The 20,215-nt window shown below is 43.7% G+C and overlaps 1 protein-coding gene across 5 annotated transcripts in view; it reads right to left on the bottom strand.

Moving 5' to 3' along the window:
• Positions 1-20,203, bottom strand: part of ZCCHC17 (zinc finger CCHC-type containing 17) — a 29,290-nt gene extending 9,087 nt beyond the window's left edge. For 2 of the 5 annotated variants that reach the window (XM_075908885.1, XM_075908889.2), the window contains exons 1-7: positions 19,953-20,035; positions 17,489-17,668; positions 15,268-15,325; positions 13,060-13,160; positions 7,363-7,454; positions 4,970-5,070; positions 2,085-2,230 (exon numbers count right to left, since the gene is read on the bottom strand). In XM_075908885.1, the coding sequence (XP_075765000.1) occupies positions 2,085-2,230; positions 4,970-5,070; positions 7,363-7,454; positions 13,060-13,160; positions 15,268-15,325; positions 17,489-17,554 (564 nt within the window). In that variant the 5' untranslated portion in view covers positions 17,555-17,668; positions 19,953-20,035. The other 3 variants (XM_075908888.1, XM_075908886.1, XM_006127823.5) reach the window with 3 other exon arrangements.
• Positions 20,204-20,215: the final 12 nt, after the last annotated feature.

The raw sequence follows: 20,215 nt of genomic DNA, 5'->3' as shown, positions 1-20,215 counted from the left end.
AGGATGACCTCTGATGGCCTCTGATGAAAACGTCAATGTTCTATACTTAGATCACAACTCATACACAGAAGTCCTAAGATGAAGAATAACAAATCACCACACTTTTGGAACCACCATATAGAATTTAACTATAATACTACAGGTTGTACCCCCCCCTGAAAAGGGTCCCCAAATCACGTGAAAGTAGCTTGTGCCAAAGGTTGAAGAACTTTAAAAAAAAAATTGTTTTTAACAAAGTATGTAAGAATGTGAAAGACTGGCAATTTCCTGCAATATATGTGGGAGAGCTTATTGAATTAAGGCAATGTAACTGAAGTTGTTATATCATAAGCACAAAATTCAAGTTTTATTGTGAGATTGTATGCAACTTCTCTAGGGGAAGATGCGACCCAGTGTAAATCCTAGAAAGTGATATGAGCATCAAAGGACTACAGTATCTTAAACAACAGACAAGGAGACATGTTTGGATCAAAGTTGAGTAGGTTTCCTAGGAAAAACCTAGGATAAAGTGAATGCAAATTCCCATGTCTGGACCTAACCTTTTGAAGCTATGCCCCATGGGAAAACCCACTGGCTGCTGATTACCTATTTCTGGAATCTGAAGATCAAATCCTGCACTGCATAAAGAAGGGGTTCACAGATTCAGGGGTGTGATTGTTCTGAACTGAAGATACTATGAATTTGTGACTACCGAAAACCCCTGTCTGTGGGGGGAGAAGGGTGGATCACCTGCCAGCACCCTTCTGGAATTGGGATGTTCTCTGGTAAGCTTATTAGCATGCAAGTAAGGAGAAATACCAGTGCAGTTGCCCTAAATTGTGACAAGGAGGGGTAGCGCTATCTAGCCATTCCAAACATGAAGGAACCATGGCTGGCTTCTACTGCTATGCTACTATGTATCAACAGCTGAGGTGGAGAGCAGGTGAGAAGAGACTTCCCATTCTAGGAGAGATCCTTCAGAGAGAGAGAGATCATAGACCTCGGGAGGTCATCGAGTCCAGTCCCCTGACTAAAGCAGGACCAATCCCAACTACATCAACCCAGACAGGGCTTTGTCAAGCCGAAACTTAAAAACCCCTAGGGATGGAGATTCCTCCACCTCCCTAGATAACCCAGTCCAGTGCTTCACCACCCTCCTAATAAAATAGTTTTTCCTAATATCCAGCCTAGACACATACCCTGCCCGCACTGTAACTTGAGACCATTGCTCCTTGTTCTGCCATCTGTCACTACTGAGAACAGCTTCTCTCCATCCTCTTTGGAACCTCCCTTCAGGAAGTTAGAGGCTGCTCTCAAATCCCCCCTCACTCTTCTCTTCTGTAGACTAAATAAACTGAAATCCCTCAGCTTCTCCTTGTAGGTCATGTGCTTCGGTCCCATAATCATTCTGTCAAGGATCAGAGGGGTAGCCCTGTTAGTCTGGATCTGCAAAAGCGACAAGGAGTCCTGTGGCACCTTATAGACTAACAGATATATTGGAGCATAAGCTTTCATGGGCAAAGACCCACCTTGTCAGATGATCTTTGCCCACAAAAGCTTATGCTCCAGTACATCTGTTAGTCTATAAGGTGCCACAGGACTCCTTGTCGCATAATCATTCTGGTTGCCCTCCGCTGGACCTAAAAACAAAACCATCAAGGGACTTCAAGGAAGTGGCAGATCAAAGAAATGAAAACTCCATTTGACACTGAAAGCCTGGAGATAAACTAGAGTTAGGTTTACTTCACTGATGGTAGCTCAGTTCTACCATTTGTTTTTCTGGGGCAGGGAATGAAAAAATGGACAAGTGGACTATTAGGAAACAGGTGAGACTGTAAGACTACAGTATACTATGGTAATAAGAACCTCAAATATCCAAGCCAGATTTATTTAAAAATGAGCAAATCTAAAGCCACTAGGAAAAAAAACTTTGATGTCCATTTCATCACAGAAACCGTGCAAAACCAAAATCTATCCCTTTCCCAAACCAAGGAGCTGGCTGTTTGTTATCACTTTGCAATGTAGATTAACTCTCTCCCTAGAGTCACATTTGTAACCTGGCCCATTCTCCTCTGGTCTAACATCAACAAGGATGCAACCTGTACCTTTTTTCTTTTCTTTGAAGAATTCTCAGCGTGGCTTGATTTTTTATCATGTTCATATTTGGCTGCTTTCTCTTCCTCCTCCTCCTCCGGTATCAGAGTGTACTTGGTTCCCCCAGGCTGCATAAAACACTCTTTGGCAAAATGACCTGCAAAATGACATTTGAAATAGAAAAGAACAGGGTTATGTCTTTTGAGGAACACAATGAAGATTCTACCTGGAGCCCATTTCCATAGTAACTTATTCAGACCATTGGTGTTAAAATAGCCTTAGAAGTGATAGAATGCCTGTTTAATAGCAAGTCAGCATTGTGCTGCTCCCCTCCTCTGCACTTTTATTCCTCTCCTCAGCCTCTGACTGGTTTAGACAAAGCTCTCCAGTCATGTGCATGGACATCTGGCTCTAGCATAATGGAGTGCTGATTTCATTTGGGATCTCTACATGCTTGCTCTTCACAGCTGGAGTCCTTTTGAAAATGACTAACATTAATGCCGATGAAAGTAATCCACTACATACTACAGAGCGACAGATGGAAGGTGCTGTCACCATATTATTAAAAATCCATCACTATTCAAACTCCACTCAGTGACTGTTGCCTCTTATTTGAGGCTGCCATCTTATTACATGGCTCAAAACATCTCAGCAGGAGGCACGAGTGAGAGAACTTAGGTCCCATGAAAGAGCAGAGTTTCAGGCAGATGACTCAGACAGGAGACTGGACTAGTTCTATCTTTAGCTCCGCCATTAGTTTACTATACAGCCTTGGGAAAAAGTCTCTTCACCTCTCCATGTATCTTGCAAAAAAAAAAAAAAAAAAAAAAAAGCAGCAAACATCATTCTGGGATGCATTAACAGAGTGTTGTGAGCAAGACACTTCTTCCACTCTATTCTGCACTGATTAGGCCTCAGCTGGAGCATTGTCTCCAGTTCTGGGACCCACATTACAAGACCCAGAGAAAAGCAACAAGAATGACGAAAGGTCTAGAAAACATGACCTATGAGGGAAGACAAAGAACTGGGCTTGTTTAGTTTAGAGAGGAGAAAAGACAGAGAGGACATGATAGCAGTTTTCAAGTATCTAAAAGGGTGTTACAAGGAGGAGGGAGAAAACATTTTCTCCTTGACCTCTGAGGACAGGACAAGAAGCAATGGGCTTAAATTGCAGCAAGGGAGGTTTAAGTTGGACATTAGGAAAAACTACTTAGCTGTCAGGGTTGTTAAACACTGGAATAAGTTGCCTAGGGCGATTGTAGAATCTCCATTAGCAGAGATATTTAAGAGCAGGTTAGATAAACATTTATCAGGGTGCTTGGTCCTGCCGTGAGGGCAGCGGACTGGACTTGATGACTTCTTGAGGGCCCTTCCAGTGCTAGTATTCTTTGATTCGGTTTCCTCATTTGTAAAATGGGAATAACAATGCTCATCCATCTCTGAAAAGCACTGAGATAACTGGGCCAAGAGATTAATATTAAATATTTGAGAATGATTTTTAAAATATGCTTTGATTAATTTACATTAACTGTAATTAATCTTTGGGTTCTGCACTTTAAAATACTTGGAAACTGGGACCAGATGTCAGTCCTGATCTGCCTTGTAAGGCTAAAGATGGCAGTTTCTCATTTGTTTTATTGTATTTCAGACACTTAAAACTGTGTTTGAAGTTTGTTTTTTATTATTACTAGATGCAGAAGTGAGACTCTTCCATTACAGCATTTGTTTCCTTTAATGTTCAACTGATTTAATCTACACTGATTAACCAACCCCCAGGTACTGTATAGAACACAGGTCACTTAAAAGGGATTAAACAGACAAATCAGTCTATACTGGAGAGCTAACTATATTTAGCATCAGCAGAAACTGCTTTTAAATTTGTGCTTATTAAGCTTTCTTAACAGTTTAAAAGTCCAGCGTAGCCTTCGTCTACTGGTTACGCTATGTAATATACAAGAACAAGTAGGGCATGGTACAAATTCCGCAGGCAAAATGTTTAATTAGGACAAAAGTTGCTTATGTATGTGAGCCATCAATAAAAGTTAAGTTAAGAAGCCAGTTAAGCTGAGATTCACTTACAACCTTCATATATAGGCTTGAGAGAATCTAATATTAATTTTGACAACTATTTAACTATTTAACATCCCTATCCACAGGTAGACATTTGTATCCATGCAGGGCTCTACCATCCCCTCCATAAACTTATCATACTGAGTCTTGATGCCAGTTAGTTTTTTGGGGCTCACTACTTCACTCATTTTCATGCCATATTTTAATTTCTTTCCCTATCTAGAAGTTTAATTACCATTGTGTGTTGATCTCTGTTTTTGGTGAACTCAACATTTACCAATAAAAAAATCGAATACTATAATTTCAAACTTGCCTGAGTGTTTGGGTAGCGATTCTAACACAGAACTACTCATAAGTATGCATCCAATTCCTAGTAGCTGATGAAACTAAGTAGTTCCACCGGGATTTCTTGAAGCAGAAAGGAGTTAGGATGAATTAAGGAAATAATTTTCTCTATAAGTGTAAAATTAGAACAGTATCCTTGCTATGAAGTGTAATTAACGTGCAAGATAAAAGTTTGGAATCTGTAGGAACTTGTTCTTTAGCTATATGAAGTTAAAAAGAGCGTGACTGTAAGAACCAAATCTCTAAGAATGAGCATTTCTAACTATTTCCCTCGCCTTAGTCAGAAAACCCAGTTGCCCTCTGAAGAGTTAGGTGCATTATGCCTGGAGACCTAGATTAAATCCTTTCAGTGAAAAACAGAAATGTGTAGCATGTTTTAAATGAAGATATCAACAGCCCAAACTGCAGAGTCACTACGGATACATCCATAATGTAGGTCAAGACAAAAAATGGAATAAGAATGGAAACAGCACAAATGTACCTTTGCAACCACATTTCTTGCAGACAGTGTTTAACACAGCTTCCAGAGTAATCTTCTGACTAGTGTAGTCTCTGAATGAACGTTTCTTCCGCTCATCCTGACTGTGGAAAGAAAAGAACTACTTTACTCTTCCAACCCGCATCATCTCTAATCCTATGCATTTACTTGGAAGCTCAGACCAAAGTTTTCAAACATGGCTGCCTACTTCTAAGTCCATAGTTAAAGCAAAATACAGGACTATGTAGCACTTTAAAGACTAACAAGATGGTTTATTAGATGATGAGCTTTCGTGGGCCAGACCCACTTCCTCAGATCAAATAGTGGAAGAAAATAGTCACAACCATATATATGTGTGTGTCTGTATATATATGGTTGTGACTATTTTCTTCTACTATTTGATCTGAGGAAGTGGGTCTGGCCCACGAAAGCTCATCATCTAATAAACCATCTTGTTAGTCTTTAAAGTGCTACATAGTCCTGCATTTTGCTTCAGCTACACCAGACTAACACGGCTACATTTCTATTACTGTCCATAATTAGGCATGGAAAGTAACTAAGTTGCAGAATCCAGCTGACTACTTACTGGGGGAAGCCACAAACAGCGTATTACGCTTGTGTCCCTGGGAACGCAGGTGTGGTGCCTGTCCCTGACTCTACCATAAACAGAAACCAGACAGTAAATGGGCTAGCTGACGACTGGGAGGCCTCCCGTCGCCGTGATGGCTAGTATCAGTAATTGACACGCCTGCACTGTCTCGGGAGAGGAATCTTCGCCCATCACATACCAGAGGTGCCCATTGTCTGCATCTTCCCAGGTGTGAATTATGCTTTGCACCCTTCGTGGGAAACTTGGCATTCAAAGCCATTTTTCCTAATTGGCCACTTGAGACCAGGAAGAAGCCCATGTGACCCAAGGGGTACAAAGAGGGTTGAGTTGCCCGCCCAATCTGAGCTCCAATCACCTACACCTGCTGGCAGGTATTGATTGTCTCCCGAAGTCCGTGGGACGCCCAACCTCGCCCTACTTCTTCCCGAGGGATTGAGAGAAAGACGCTGGCCACGCCAAGTCTGGAACGCAGGGGTGAGAATTGTACCTGCAATGTGTTTTCTTTATGTGTACACTCTAATTGTCTCTCTGTTGTAAGTTAGTTACTTTATTATAGTTTTCTTAAAGTCAAACTGCTTCATTTCTATTGTAAATCACCTTTGGTAAGGTGATTTAGCTATAAACTTTGGGAACAAGTGGGGTGCCCTCATTCACTTATAAATATATATATATATATATATATATATATATATATATATATACATACACACACACTGAACCAAGTTTCTTTATTTCTTTTCTCTTTCTTTCTCCTATAAATAAGGCAGTGAGTGTCAAGCTTCTGACTTGAACCCGTGCTGCTGTACCCTAACCGAACACAAACAAAAGAACTTCAGCCAGTCATAAAGGGACAGTTATAGGAAGAGCTTGAGCGTTTGGATCTGTGTCACTCCCAGGTGACAGGGTTCACTGGGGTACTTCTCAGCCTTTCCTGGGCTGCCCGCTGCGAAGGAATTATGAATTCTAGCAGCTAAAATCTGAAGTGTAATAAGCTCTTCCTGTACACACTGGGGCGTCTGTTAGCCTGTTTGGCTACCCTCTGCGATGGGACCTCGGTCCTAGTAGTAAAGTCACGGACGTTAAACTATTTTTCGGGGCACCCTCCAGCCTCCTAGGCTGCCCGCTGCAACGAGACTTTGTGTCTCAGCAGTTGAAGACTTGGGTGTAACACACACGCACACACTGCCCTGACCGTCGGCTGACAGCTTGTTCCCTAATTTGTTTCTTGGTACAAGAGGACTCATCTGAGAGTCAGATTCACAGAATACAGACACACATACAGCCAAAGTATAAGTCTATTACACTGATATCTAACTCTTAGCTGCCTTGCTTAACACGAATATATAGTTACACATATACATAATGTACACAAACATGTGCCTGGGATAATAAATGGCATCGCAATAAAAGGCAGGCAATGAGATTTTGCGCCTGGTATGTTAGGGATTTGGATAATTTTGTGGGGCTATAAGCTTAAAGGAAATAAATACACCCTCAGCAGAGAAAGATCTCCGTGGAGAAGTCATTATGAACAGCAGGTTTTGTTAGCATGCTAAAATTTGATATTCAAATGCAGTCCTTTGCGGACAGTGCTGCAGAGGGAACATTTTAAGATTATTCTCCAGTAACCCCTACATTCACTTCAGAGCAGCACTAATGGGCTAGGAGGGAGCTACTGCCTCCTTCCTGGGAGGACTGAGACAGTTACTGTAATGGGAGGGCACAACAAAAGGAAGCAATAGTCCCCAGGCTGGTTTGCTGCACCCAACAGAGCAGATTTACCTACTCAAGGGCAACATTATTTGGATCAAGGTCCTTTCCTGTTCCTTGGTTGACGACCTTCATGGAAAGAGACAGCTTCAACTTGTCATCTTTCATCTGTAAGAGACGGACATTGAGGGATAATAGCAGAACCTGGTTAATTTCCACTATCTACAGGGAAGCCCACAAAGAACAAGTAAAGCTGTCAATTAGCACAGAAATGAATGCTCTAAAGTCAAGCATACAAAGTATTTGAATTTTGACAAGTTTATTTCAGTTTTATTTACATACCAGTGTTCTAGTTAATGGATCAGAGTAGATTACTTAAAAATAATTGTCTCAAAAATAAGATCATAAAAATTACCACATCAGATCATAGGCCCATCTACACGGTATCTGGTATTTAATAGTGGCCAGGACCAAATATTTTGTGGGGAGGGGCTATACAAGAAACTCCAAAAAGACAATTGTGGAATAACCTGATCACTAAGAAAATTTCTTTCTGGTCCTAGGCAGGCTCATGGCTGGTTTATCATAGAACACTAGAACTAGAGGGACCTCGAGAGGTCGTCAAGTCCAGTCTCCTGCCCTCTTGGCAAGATCAAGCACCGTCTAGATCATCCCTGATCAACATCTATCTAACCTGCTCTTAAATATTTCTAATGATAGAGATTCCAAGTTCCCAGGACTATACAGGTGAGGGGTGGATGTCTGTATATTCAGCAACAAAGCAGCAAAGGTGCTGGCTGCAGCAGATCTCCTGCAGAGGCTAAAAGTTCTGTACCTACAGCAAGAACAGGTCTTCACTTGCTCATCAGCAAAAGCATCATCAGTAATAGCTGTCCATCTTTCGTGGAGGGTAGTTTTCTTTTTGCAGTGAAACTTCTAAGTTTCTCTGCAAAAAGTGATTGGCAAGTATAGACACTCCCACAATTTTTCCCCAAAAGAGGACTTTTTCTACTTTAAATGGCTAAAAGTTCTGCATATATAGCAAGAACAGGTCTTCACTTCTCATCAGATCTGCTGCTGTGGTGCCAATGAACTGCACCATTTAGAGTCCTAAACCCTTGACTCTAAGGAAAGGCACATCCATCAAAGATAAGTGATGGCTGTGACCTTGAAGTCTTATATGGGTGTACTCCAGGAAGGCCAAGCAGGGATGGGGAGATTAAAGGTGCACCTAGACCTCACACAGACAGTCATCGCTGGTTGTAATGGGGCTAGGCCTTATGGCCAAGAGAGCCATAGGGAAGTATTCCAGGAGGCTAGAGTGGCTGTGGAGGAACCAGTCAACCAGGAGCCAGGAGGGACTATAAAAGAAGTTGCAGGACTAGAAGCAGCTCAGTCAGACTTGGCAGGGAGAAGGTCAAGGGAGCTGGCTGGCGGAACCAAGGACAGCTGAGAGTGAGGAGCTGTTTCGGACACTGTCTCCAGGAGGAGAAGCCCTGGAGGCACCACTCTTCTACTGAGTGGGGAAACAGTTGGAGAGAGACGCTACAGAGGGTACCAGTCTGGGCCTCTGTTAGAGGTGTACCCCGGAAGGGGTTGTGACTGCACACAAGGCTGTATAACTTGGCCAGAGGGATGCATAGCCACAAGTCTTTTTAAAGCTGAGGCAGTGCAGGAAGCCACACTTGGCCAAACGGTGGCGTTTATGTGACGTGAGTGCCAACCCCATTACACTAGTACTGATTATGATACTGGTTCATTGCTAGATGGAAATGGTAGAAGTATTAAAAATAATGCAGACAAGGTAAAAGCATTCAATAAACATTTCTGTTCTGTGTTTGGGGAAAAACATGGTGTAATCTCATATGATAATCTTTACATTCTGCTAGTCTCTCAGTATGATATCAAACAACAGATACTAAAATTAGTATGCTGACTAATTTTTTCTTATGACTTGTCTCAAGCTCTATTTGAATGTGCCAGAAACTGACATATTTTACACTGAAAACTTGTGATTTATTAAGCAAATATTTTCTGTAATTGATCAATTTAATAGTTTCTGTTCACTTCTAAAATTTAGAATACATTTCAATCTCACATTCATAAATTGGAATGGGAAAACAAGTTTACTGCCTTTGCAAGTGTCAACTGGCTTCTTATCTTTGAATGAACTAGTCATTGAACTGAACTAGCAGAACAAACTTAAATGAAAACAAAATAATTCTCCCTACACCTGCAACAAATGCTACTGCTTTCAAAAGCTGGTTTAATATTTAATCTGGTTTCAAGAGCCTGGCCAGTAACATACACCAACTGGTCTGACTTTCTTTAAAACTCAGCTGCAAACACAGGCTGCTTAACTTTTTCTAAGTGATTTTAATATTTATAAATTTAGGTATCCACCAATTTCAAATTTAATTTTGAGTATATTTAAATTTAAATGGATTTTTTAAACAAACATGAATTTCACCAGACCTTCTTTAGATACCACAAAGAAGAGAAGACTGACACAAGTCCCAAAGCTCTTTTTAAAGACTTGCAAAATAAAAATAAATATTTTAGAAGTATCCTTTCAAAGGAAAATCATTCCCTTAAATAGAATTAAGAAATGTCTCTGCTTTTGCTAAGAATGGGCTTAGAGTCATTTCCAATCGTGAGTTTACATTTATATAGCACCTTAACTTCCAATGAATTCTAAAGTACTTCACATGCTATATAACCACCACAGAAGACCCTGGAAAAATCATGGAAGGGATCCTCAAGGAAACCATTTTGAAGCACTTGGAAGAAGAGAAAGTGATCAGGAATAGTAAACATGGATTCACTAAGGGCAAGTCATGCCTGACCAATCTGATTAGCTTCTATGATGAGGTAACTGGCTCTGTGGACATGGGGAAGTCAGTGGATGTGATATATGTTGACTTAAATAGCAAAGCTTTTGATACGGTCTCCCACAATATTCTTGCCAGCAAGTTAAGGGAATGTGGATTGGATAAATGGACGGTAAGATGAATAGAAAACTGGCTAGAAGGCCGGGCCCAGCGGGTAGTGATCAACAGTTTGATGCCAGGTTGGTGGTTGGTTTTTAGCAAAGTGCCCCAAGGATCAGTTCTAGAACCGGTTTTGTTCAATATCTTTATTAATGACCTGGATGAGGGGATGGATTGCACCCTCAGCAAGTCTGCAGATGACACTAAGCTAGGGAGAGAAGTAGATACACTTAAGGGGAGAGATAGGGTCCAGAGTGACTTAGACAAATTGGAGAACTGGGCCACAAGAAATCTGATGAGGTTCAACAAGGACAAGTGTAGAGTCCTGCACTTGGGACGGAAGAATCCCAAGCATTGTTACAGGCTGGGGACTGAATAGCTAAGTAGTAATTCTGCAGAAAAGGACCTGGGGGTTACAGTGGATGAGAAGCTGTATATGAGTCAACAGTGTGTCCTTGTAGCCAAGAAGGCTAATGGCATATTAGGTTGCATTAAGAGGAGCATTGCCAGCAGATCCAGAGAAGTGATTATTCCCCTTTATTCGGCTCTGGGGAGGCCACATCTGGAGTAATGTGTTCAGTTCTGGGGCCCCCCCCACTACAAAAAGGATGTGGACGCACTGGAGAGGGTCCAGTGGAAAGCAACCAAAATGATTAGGGAGCTGGAGCATATGACCTACGAGGAGAGGCTGAGGGAGCTGGGTCTGTTTAGTCTGCAGAAGCGAAGAGTGAGGGGGGATTTGATAGCAGCCTTCAACTTTCTGAAGGGAGGTTCCAAAGAGGCTGGAGAGAGGCTGTTCTCAGTGGTGACAGATGCAGAACAAGGAGCAATGGTCTCAAGTTGTGGTGGGAGAGGTCCAGGTTGGATATTAGGAAAAACTATTTCACTAGGAGAGTGGTGAAGCACGGGAATGGGTTACCTAGGGAAGTAGTGGAGTCTCCATCCCTAGAGGTGTTTAAGTCTCGGCTTGACAAAGCCCTGGCTGGGTTGATTTAGTTGGGATTGGTCCTGCCTAGAGCAGGGGGCTGGACTTGATGACCTTCTAAGGTCTCTTCCAGCTCTATGGTTCTATGATTTAGTTCAGCAGAAAAGGACCTGAGGTTTACAGTGGATGAGAAGCTGGATATGAGTCAACAGTGTACCCATGTAGCCAAGAGGGCCAATAGCATATTAGGGTGCATTAGGAGGAACATTTCCAGCAGATCTAGAGAAGTGATTATTCCTGTTTATTCGGCACTGGTGAGGCCACATCTGGAGTATTGTGTTCAGTTCTGGGCCCCCCACCACACAAAGGATGTGGACGCATTGGAGAGGGTCCAGTGGAGGGCAACCAAAGTGATTAGGGGGCTGGAGTACATGACCTACAAGGAGAGGCTGAGGGAGTTGGGTCTGTTTAGTCTGCAGAAGAGAAGAGTGAGGGGGGATTTGAGAGCAGCCTTCAACTTCCTGAAGGGAGGTTCCAAAGAGGATGGAGAGAGGCTGTTCTCAGTGGTGAGGGACAGCAGAACAAGGAGCAATGGTCTAAAGTTGCAGTGGGGGAGATCTAGGTTGGATATTAGGAAAAACTATTTCACTAGGACGGTGGTGAAGCACTGGGATGGGTTCCCTAGGGAGGGGGTGGAATCTCCATCCCTAGAGGTTTTTAAGTCTCGGCTTGACAAAGCCCTGGATGGGATGATTTAGTTGGGATTGGTCCTGCTTTGGGCAGGGGGCTGGACTTGATGACCTCCTGAGGTCTCTTCCAGCCTAGGATTCTATATTCTAAGTCATGCAGTTACCTACCGAGTGAGAAGCTAACCCACAAACAGTGGGATGAACAACTGTGCAGGGGGGAAGCAAAACTACATTTGATCACAGATGCATTCCTACTTTTACGAAGAATGCCACGTGATCTTTCAAGTCCATGCAAATCAGATGCCTAGGCATTGGTCCTCAAGTCCTCGTGTGGGAAGGAACATGACTAGCTTGCATTTACAACATCAGCATCATGCACTAGACCGGGATGGGCAATAATTTTTGATGGGGGGCAGCTCCAAGAATTTGGAAAGTGATCGAGGTCTGCACTCTTCCATGATATTCATGGAGAATGTGCAGGGTCTGGGATGGAGGATGGGTGCAGAAGGGAGCTTGGGTGAAGGAGAAAGGGAGGGAGTTTGGGTGAAGGAGAAAGTTGAAACCTGGGGCACTGGACTAGACTGGAGGGGGTTGGATTGTGAGCTTGGGCAAGGAATTGGAGTATAGGAGGGGGGCAGAGGATTTGAGTATGTGGAGTAGGGGACAGGAGTGGGGGAAAAAGGTTGGGGAAGGGAGGGGTTGGGGTGCCAGAGGTAGGCTCTGCTGGGAGACTTACCAGCCAGCAGCAGTTCCTGAATCAGCCTCCCTGCCTGCCCCACCCCCTGCACAGGCTGCAGCCATGTGCTCAGGAGCCCCTTGTGCTTCATGGCTGCATGTTATTGAAACAGGCAGCTCCCACTGGTCAGTTTCTGGCCAATGGAATTGTGCTGGGGGTGGCAGCAGCTCCTAAAGCTTTGCCCTTCCCCTCTGGGCTCACAGTTTTTAAAGGAAACCAGCCCCACAGCCACGTTTATGAGTGGCGTCCAGGTGGGGCAAGACAAGTGGCTTCCCTGGGTGGATCTGGCCCCCGGGACGTAATTTGCCCAGGCCTGCACCATACAAAGTGATTGAAACACTAAGCTTCTTTTAACATGAAAAGCATTAGCTTGCAGTAGTTGCAAATTTTTTCTTCATTTACACAGTGCTTTTTACACCAGAAACAATTTTACCTCTCTTCCAATAAGCTTCACCCATACTTTGTCTCCAACATCTACCATCTCAGATGGTTTGTCCACTCGGCAGGCTGACATGTGGCTTTTATGGACAAGGCCTAGAGGTTTTTATGGGAGGAAAAAAAATAAAATAAATTGGTCATAGTTGAAGATAACATTCTATCCTCAAGGAAATCAGAATGTCAGGTGAAGTAACTTAAAAAAACCAACCAATAGCACCTTACAGACTAACAAACAAGTAGATGATATCATGAGCTTTGTAGGCAAAACCCACTTCTTCAGATGAAATTAAATAGCTGGGTTCTTCAATCACCATTTCATGCAGAATAAAAATGAGAAGGTTTTTTAAAACCTCATTACATCAAATGCAGACACCTAAACCCACCAAAATCTGCTCAAATCTCATAATGAATCAGCTCTTGAAAAATGAGGACTAGGGATGTTAAATATATTTTAATCAACTAATCGACTAGTTGAGGGATTTTCCATTGATTAGTCAATAAGCAGGGGAACCCACAGTGGGGTTAGCGTTCCCGGGAACTAACCCCGCTACAGCTCTGCCTTTTAAATGCATTAATAGCAGGCAGGCTCTAAATAGATTTAAAAAGGTGAAGTGCAGCAGAGGGACCCAGCGCAAGCTGGGACAGCTGATTTCCGGCTTGCACTGGGTCTCCCCTGCTGAGTTTCTGATTTTTAAACATATTAAGAGCATGCAGGCTCTTAATACATTTAAAAGGCCGGCGTGCAGCGGGGTGGATCCATCATGAGTCGGGACAGCAGATTCCCAGTTCACGCTGGGTCCCCTTCACTGTGCTTCTGATTTTTAAATGTATTAAAAGCTGGAAGGCTCTTAATACATTTAAAAAGCAGAGTCACAGCATCTGGGAGTGAGCGCAAGTCGGGAATCAACGGATTCTCGGCTTGTGCCCAGTCCCCGCTACTCCCCTGCCCCCGTAGAGATGGTGCTGGGGGAACCGGCTTTTAAGGCAACAAGTGGGGGGGGGAGCAATAAAGTCGAGGAAATAGTGGACTAGTTGCTTACATCCCTAACGAGAACCTGACAGCTAATCACAGAACTGGTATAATGTACCCCACAGAGTTTGATCCTGCAAGTCTTTGCGCACACCAAGCTGCTTGCAAAACTAAGGTTTTCGTAAAACAAGAAGTTCTGTGCAGATCGGAGTCTTGCAGCCATATGGAGCTTACTGTGAGACTGGGTCAAAACTCTCTAAGGACTTCAGTGAACTGCAGATATCCACAAAAACTGCCGAATTAGATACCTACTATATGAAACCCAGTGTTAATTAATTCTGAACGTGAATCACTTCTGTGGGAAGGGAAAAATGGGATGCTGCAAATTATGGATCTTAGAGTGTTGTTAATAAGAAAGCAACTCACAGAAATAACACTTTCACTGTTTGTTAGGATGCTAATTTAAACAGGCACAAACAAGTGTTCATTCCTGCCAATCCTGTGGACCTAACGCACTTAAGGGAAACCAAACGGGATGTTATTTAGCACAGACTAAACATTTGCCATGAGACTTTATAACCAAGATTAACTACTGAACCCATAGTGCCTTAGTACCACTGCAACTCAGAAACTGGAGAAAAAGATATTGAATACTTTTTCAGTTGGTGTACCTTGTGCATTTGGCAGGATTTCCTGCAAAATTCTAATTTCCCTTGCATTCACCTGTTAATACAAATCTTTCGCACAACTAATGGGAACAATCTGAAAAATAACCAGGAAAGCTTGGACTTAGTGCAAGTCAATGATTTGCCATTATGATTTTCCTTCCATCTATGAATTCCCATCCGTAACAGAAGTTAAACATGTCAGAACCAGAATTTGAAGGGAATTGCTGCAGTCCAGTCTAGTGTCTTACAATCACCTGGAAATGTATTTATTTTCATTTACAGAAAAAGTGTTATATGAGTATGTTCAGTATTAATGCAAGCATTTATATAGCCCTATTACCATATCTGGAATTCTTACGTGGCATAAATGGGACATTCAAGATCTAAGTAAGAAACCAAACCCCACACTGGGAAATTGGATTTAATCAACTGGGTAAAAGTAAACTGTAGACTCATGTTGCAGACTTTTCTAAGAAAATGCCAACAACTTCCACAAGGGTTAGATTGTATGATTTAAGCAAATCAGTATGAAACCCAGTCTGAAAATTTAGTCTGAGAAACAAACCTTGTTTCCTGCAGCCTGGAATTTTTATAAATGCCCCATATTCTGTTACAGCAGCAACCTGCAAAGAAAATCAATATTTCCATTGACAAAGAAAAACTTGTACATTACACCCATTTTCTGTCTTATTTTTTCATTCCCTTCAACCCATATTCTTTCCGTGCACTTTTTTGGTTTCAGCTGTTTCTAATTTGCCTCCTGAGTCTGCTTCATGTCACCAGCTTTTGACCTAAGGCGCTACATAACAATTATTGTTCCATCACACACACAAACAAAAGCACAGGATTATTATTTCCTGCCCTGCAAGAGTACAGACAAATCTTGAAAAATGGTATTTTTCAAAGAGCGTCTATTTGCTATATTTAGCAGCAGGAGTTAACATTTTACCATCTGAATACATTTAATGCTGAACTTACAGCCTCTGTGGAACAGACATTGGACAGGCAAGAAAAACATCCCCAAATCTGCAAACCAGCATGTCTCTGAAGGACCTCATCCTAGCACTAAGGTGGAGTTAACCCTTCCCTCCATGCTCAGATTACAGGCAACCCCCAAATTCGATGCGATCAGTTCCTGGGGAAGCGTCACAAGTCAGAGGCGTCGTAACTCGAACCCACATTTACAATAGGCGCCGTGCACGGTCGTAAATGCGGGCTAAGGACGTAAGTCAGGGGGTTTCAGCCCCTTCCACACTTACAAAAATGGTTGTAAGTGCGGGGGGTTGCAACTCGGGCAATCGTAACGTGGGGGTTTCCTGTAATCGTAGGCCTCTCTAATGAGACTGCCCACTAGAAGATGGGTCAGTGCCAACCGTGGCAGTGGTGGTTTTGAAATAGATACTGGTCCACTAGTATCTAGACTGAGACCCACCAACTAGTTTCACATAATTATAACAAACATCTGATGGTAAAACTTGCCCTCCCTAATAATTTTGCCACACTTACGCAAATAGACAAGTGAGTTTGCACAGAACTTCACTGAAGTTGATTAGGTGCTGCATGGATCCACCCGTGTAGAGCATTATTATGGAATCAGGGCCTAAGGCTGGATTTGAACCAATTGAAATTTGAGAGGCTCTTTAGCTCATTGCCAGTCCCGTGATATCTCTAATTCTAGTCTTTGTCCTCTCCCATTCTTGAAGTTAAACATACTACGTAAGGCTCTTTAGACGATAACAGAATATCACTTCCCTTTTTAATTACAAGAAAGGAACTAAGGGCACTGCGGATTTTTATGCTAAGTTCAAGCATGGAGTGAACCTAAAATATTGAAATTCAGAACTTCAAGTTGTGCCAGACTGAGCAACAAATTATCTTGATAGCAGCTATTCAAAACAGCTTCCTACTTTAAGAGCCAAAGTCTTTTGTATCTCACAGCATGAGGCAGAAGGAAAGCTTTATCCCCAAGCTCAACACAATGTGAAAATTAAAGCAATAAGTCTTTCAGATTCCCCTACACTTGGGTCGAAAATTAGACTTGGCTGAGAGAAATTATCAGCATGAATTTTCTGCAGACAGCTTTTCCCATCCTAAGAGTGGACTAGCATGTTTATGAACACACATTCTTAGCTAATCTTCTCAAAATTAGTAGATATTGCTTTTCAGAATGACATTAGCAATGTGACTATTTTGAAGTGGTTTTATTTTTAAGACATCTAATGAAATAACACCTGCAATAAAAGTCTCAGCCGGTTCTCAAAACATTAGTATTTACAAAAAAGCGTATTACATTTTTAATCTGAGATTGCCAGTAGAAGGCAGCAGCACTAGAGACTGAAGTCGACTTTACCTCCCTGTCAATGCGCATCAACTCTAGCATAAAGGAGTGAACAAAAATAATGAGCCCAGAAGCCAAGATCACGAGAATGGCTTTAAAAAAACCCATCACTCTGGCACTGCCCCTTTTGATGGCCCTCGGGTCTCATTTCCGTTTCTCTCTCTCTAACCTACATATTCTTTAAACGCTCTACCGAGAATGCCAACAGGAGGTCAGTGTGAGACAGCTGTGACAGTAGTGGGTTTTGTGATGTGGACATTTGCTCTCTATGAACCAGAGTACACAACACAAGCTCATTTTACATTGGTCACTTAGTTTTACTGCCTGTATCTAGGGTTGATTCTGAACTGAAGATTTAAAAATGAAAGGCTCTCTATTATCTCTCAGTATCTTGCACCATTCATGTCTCCCACGCTTCTTTTGTGACCCTAAGCAACACCACACATACCTCTCCTTGGAAGACATCATAGAGTTCAGGTAAAGTCTCCATTGCCTCAGGTCTCACAGACTTCATTTGGGAAGTTTTCTAAGAGTATGCATTCCACAATTCTTTCCCAACCTTTATAGCTTACTTTGTTTCCATGTATTAGATGTCCCATTTATTGCTGTGGAGCAACCCTATTCGTAGCTGAAATAAAGAAAGACACCATTTATTGAAAGAAATATCTTCATTAGTGATAAAAGAAATAAACTCTGGGAAAACTTTTCAGGGATGGTTTTTATCTGCACTGCTTTCACTCTCACTAATTTCTAAATATCTGATACCATAGGGTAAGTCTACACAGATGTGTTATTTCAGAATAAGTGATGTTATTTTGAAATAACCAAATACGCTTCTACACAGCAAGACATTATTTCGAAATAATAGCGAGCTGGAAGACTTCTCACTCTGACTCCTGTAACCCTCATTTCACAAGGGCTGTGTCTACACTGGCACCCTTTTCCGTAAAGGGGATGCTAATGAGACACTTTGGAATTGCAAATGCCGCAGGGGATTTAAATATCCCCCATGGCATTTGCATGAACATGGTTGCCGCTTTTTTCCGGCTCAGGGTTTTGCCGGAGAAAAGCGCCAGTCTAGACGGGATCTTGCGGAAGATAAACCCTTTTCCGCAAGATCCTGTCTAGACTGGCGCTTTTCTCCAGCAAAACCCCGAGCCGGAAAAAAGCGGCAGCCATGTTCATGCAAATGCCGTGGGGGATATTTAAATCCCCTGTGGCATTTGCAACTCCGAAGTGTCTCATTAGCATCCCTTTTACGGAAAAGGGTGCCAGTGTAGACACAGCCAAGGAGTAAAGGAAGTCAAAAGAAGAGAGTTCTTCCTTCGTCTACCTGCTGTGTAGACAGCGCCAAGAGACGAATTAAGCTATTTTGACTAGGGATGTAAGCGACTGACTACCTGATAAGCAAAAGCTTATCGGATAGTCAACACATTAGTCAACTAGTCACTCCTCCTCCCTCTCCCTCTCCCCTCGCTGCCGCTATCACAAAGAGGCAACAAAGGGTTGAAGAGGAAGGGCGCTGGGGGGAGCCAGCTTAAAAGTCAGTTCCCCCCAGCTCCAGCTCCATGGGATGGGGCGGGGCACAGCAGCAGTAGTGCTTTCTTTTTTAAATGTTCAAGAGTTCCAGTAGGGGCTCTTGTGGATTTCAGAGACTGAAATGCTGCATAGAGCCTGGGGTGGACTCCGAGTCCCCCACTGACCTCAGGCTCCATGAGATGCTTCCTCTTTACAATGCCCAAGAGCCCCCACTGGTGCTCTTGTACATTTCAAAGGTGGAATGTGCACTAGTCCTTATCAATTAAATCCCATCAACTATTCAATCAGTTAATCAATATTTAACATCCCTAATTTCAACTTCAGCTACACAATTGACATAGCTGAAGCTGCGTGGCTTAATTCGACTTTTGTGTAGATGTGTCCATAGTGTCTTGTGCTCACACTATACGTTATGGCAGTGTAATCAAGTGGATAGAGAACAAGTTGAGGAAACAGACAATCCGAGTTCTTCAATGATACAGTTCCCAATAACTTTCAGTACAATTATGAGCAAGTTACTAAACTTTATGCCTCAGTTTCTCCCTGGATAAAAGGGTGCTATGATATATTTCAAAGAGCTTTCTGCAGTAGGGTATGTCAGAAGAGTACCTCAAAAACACTAAGTATTCAAGTACCTAGGCAGATACAGCAAAATATGAACACGTGACTATAAACTGGCTCTGGATAATAACTAGCCAATTTTGCCCTATTCTCAGAATTCAGCCTCACAGACACTTCATTCCTATTTCACAGGGGTAGCCGATGGCCTCAGAGGGGTAGCTGCGTTAGCCTGTAACTTTAAACACAGTCAGTAACCCTAGTCTGTATTTGGGAAAATGAAGAGTCCTGTGGCCCCTTGTAGACTCCACGCAGCTGACCAAGTGGTTTTTACTCAGGAGAGGTTACGCCAAAATAAATCGGTGACTAACAGGAGTGTGGAACTTTGGGGGGGGGGGGTGGCGGCCACGGACCCACAGGAAAGAGTCAGTCGGGAGCCGCACAGAGATGAGCGGCCCCAAACCCAACAACCCCTCACTGCTGGGCTCCCCCCATCCCCCTCGCGCACCAGAGCCGGGGGGGGGGGGCAGGTTGTGTACCCGTGGGAGGGGCCGGGGGGGGCCGCTCTAGGCTCCCCGCCCCGCTCTGCGAGGGGCCACCGGGCTCCCGGCCGGCTCTCCCGCCGCTGCCCCGGGCGGTTGGAACCCGCTCGCGCCGGGACACAGGCCTGACGCCAGCGGGCGCGCAAAGGGCCCGGCCTGCGCCTGGACGCGACGCTCAGCGGCTCCCGCGGGCAGAAGCAGCGAGCCCGGACCGCGAGCGGGGCCTGCCGAGCGCGGGAAGGGGAAGGGGCTGAGGCCGCGCCGCCCCCTCACCCGCTCAAGGGCGCCGCGGCCGCCGTCATCCCACCTGCACCCCGGTCCCTTCGAGCTGAGGAAGCTTGCGCCCGCCAATCACGGCACGGCATACTCGCGCGGGGTACTTACGGAGCCAATGGGCGCGCCCGATGCTAGAACTCTCCGGCGAATCCCCTAGCCAGCATGGCCAGCGCTGCCCAATCAGCACGCTTGGCGTTCGCAGCCAATCAGAGCGCGGCATCGCGGCCCAATGGGGGCCGGGCGCGGGCGGAGCGAGGCCT

This window comes from Pelodiscus sinensis, chromosome 26 (genome assembly GCF_052426305.1).
Source record: "Pelodiscus sinensis isolate ZL-2025 chromosome 26, ASM5242630v1, whole genome shotgun sequence".
In the NCBI taxonomy this organism is placed as follows: domain Eukaryota; kingdom Metazoa; phylum Chordata; order Testudines; family Trionychidae; genus Pelodiscus; species Pelodiscus sinensis.
Note: the sequence above shows the minus strand (reverse complement) of the source record. Positions and strands in the feature narration are given on the sequence as shown.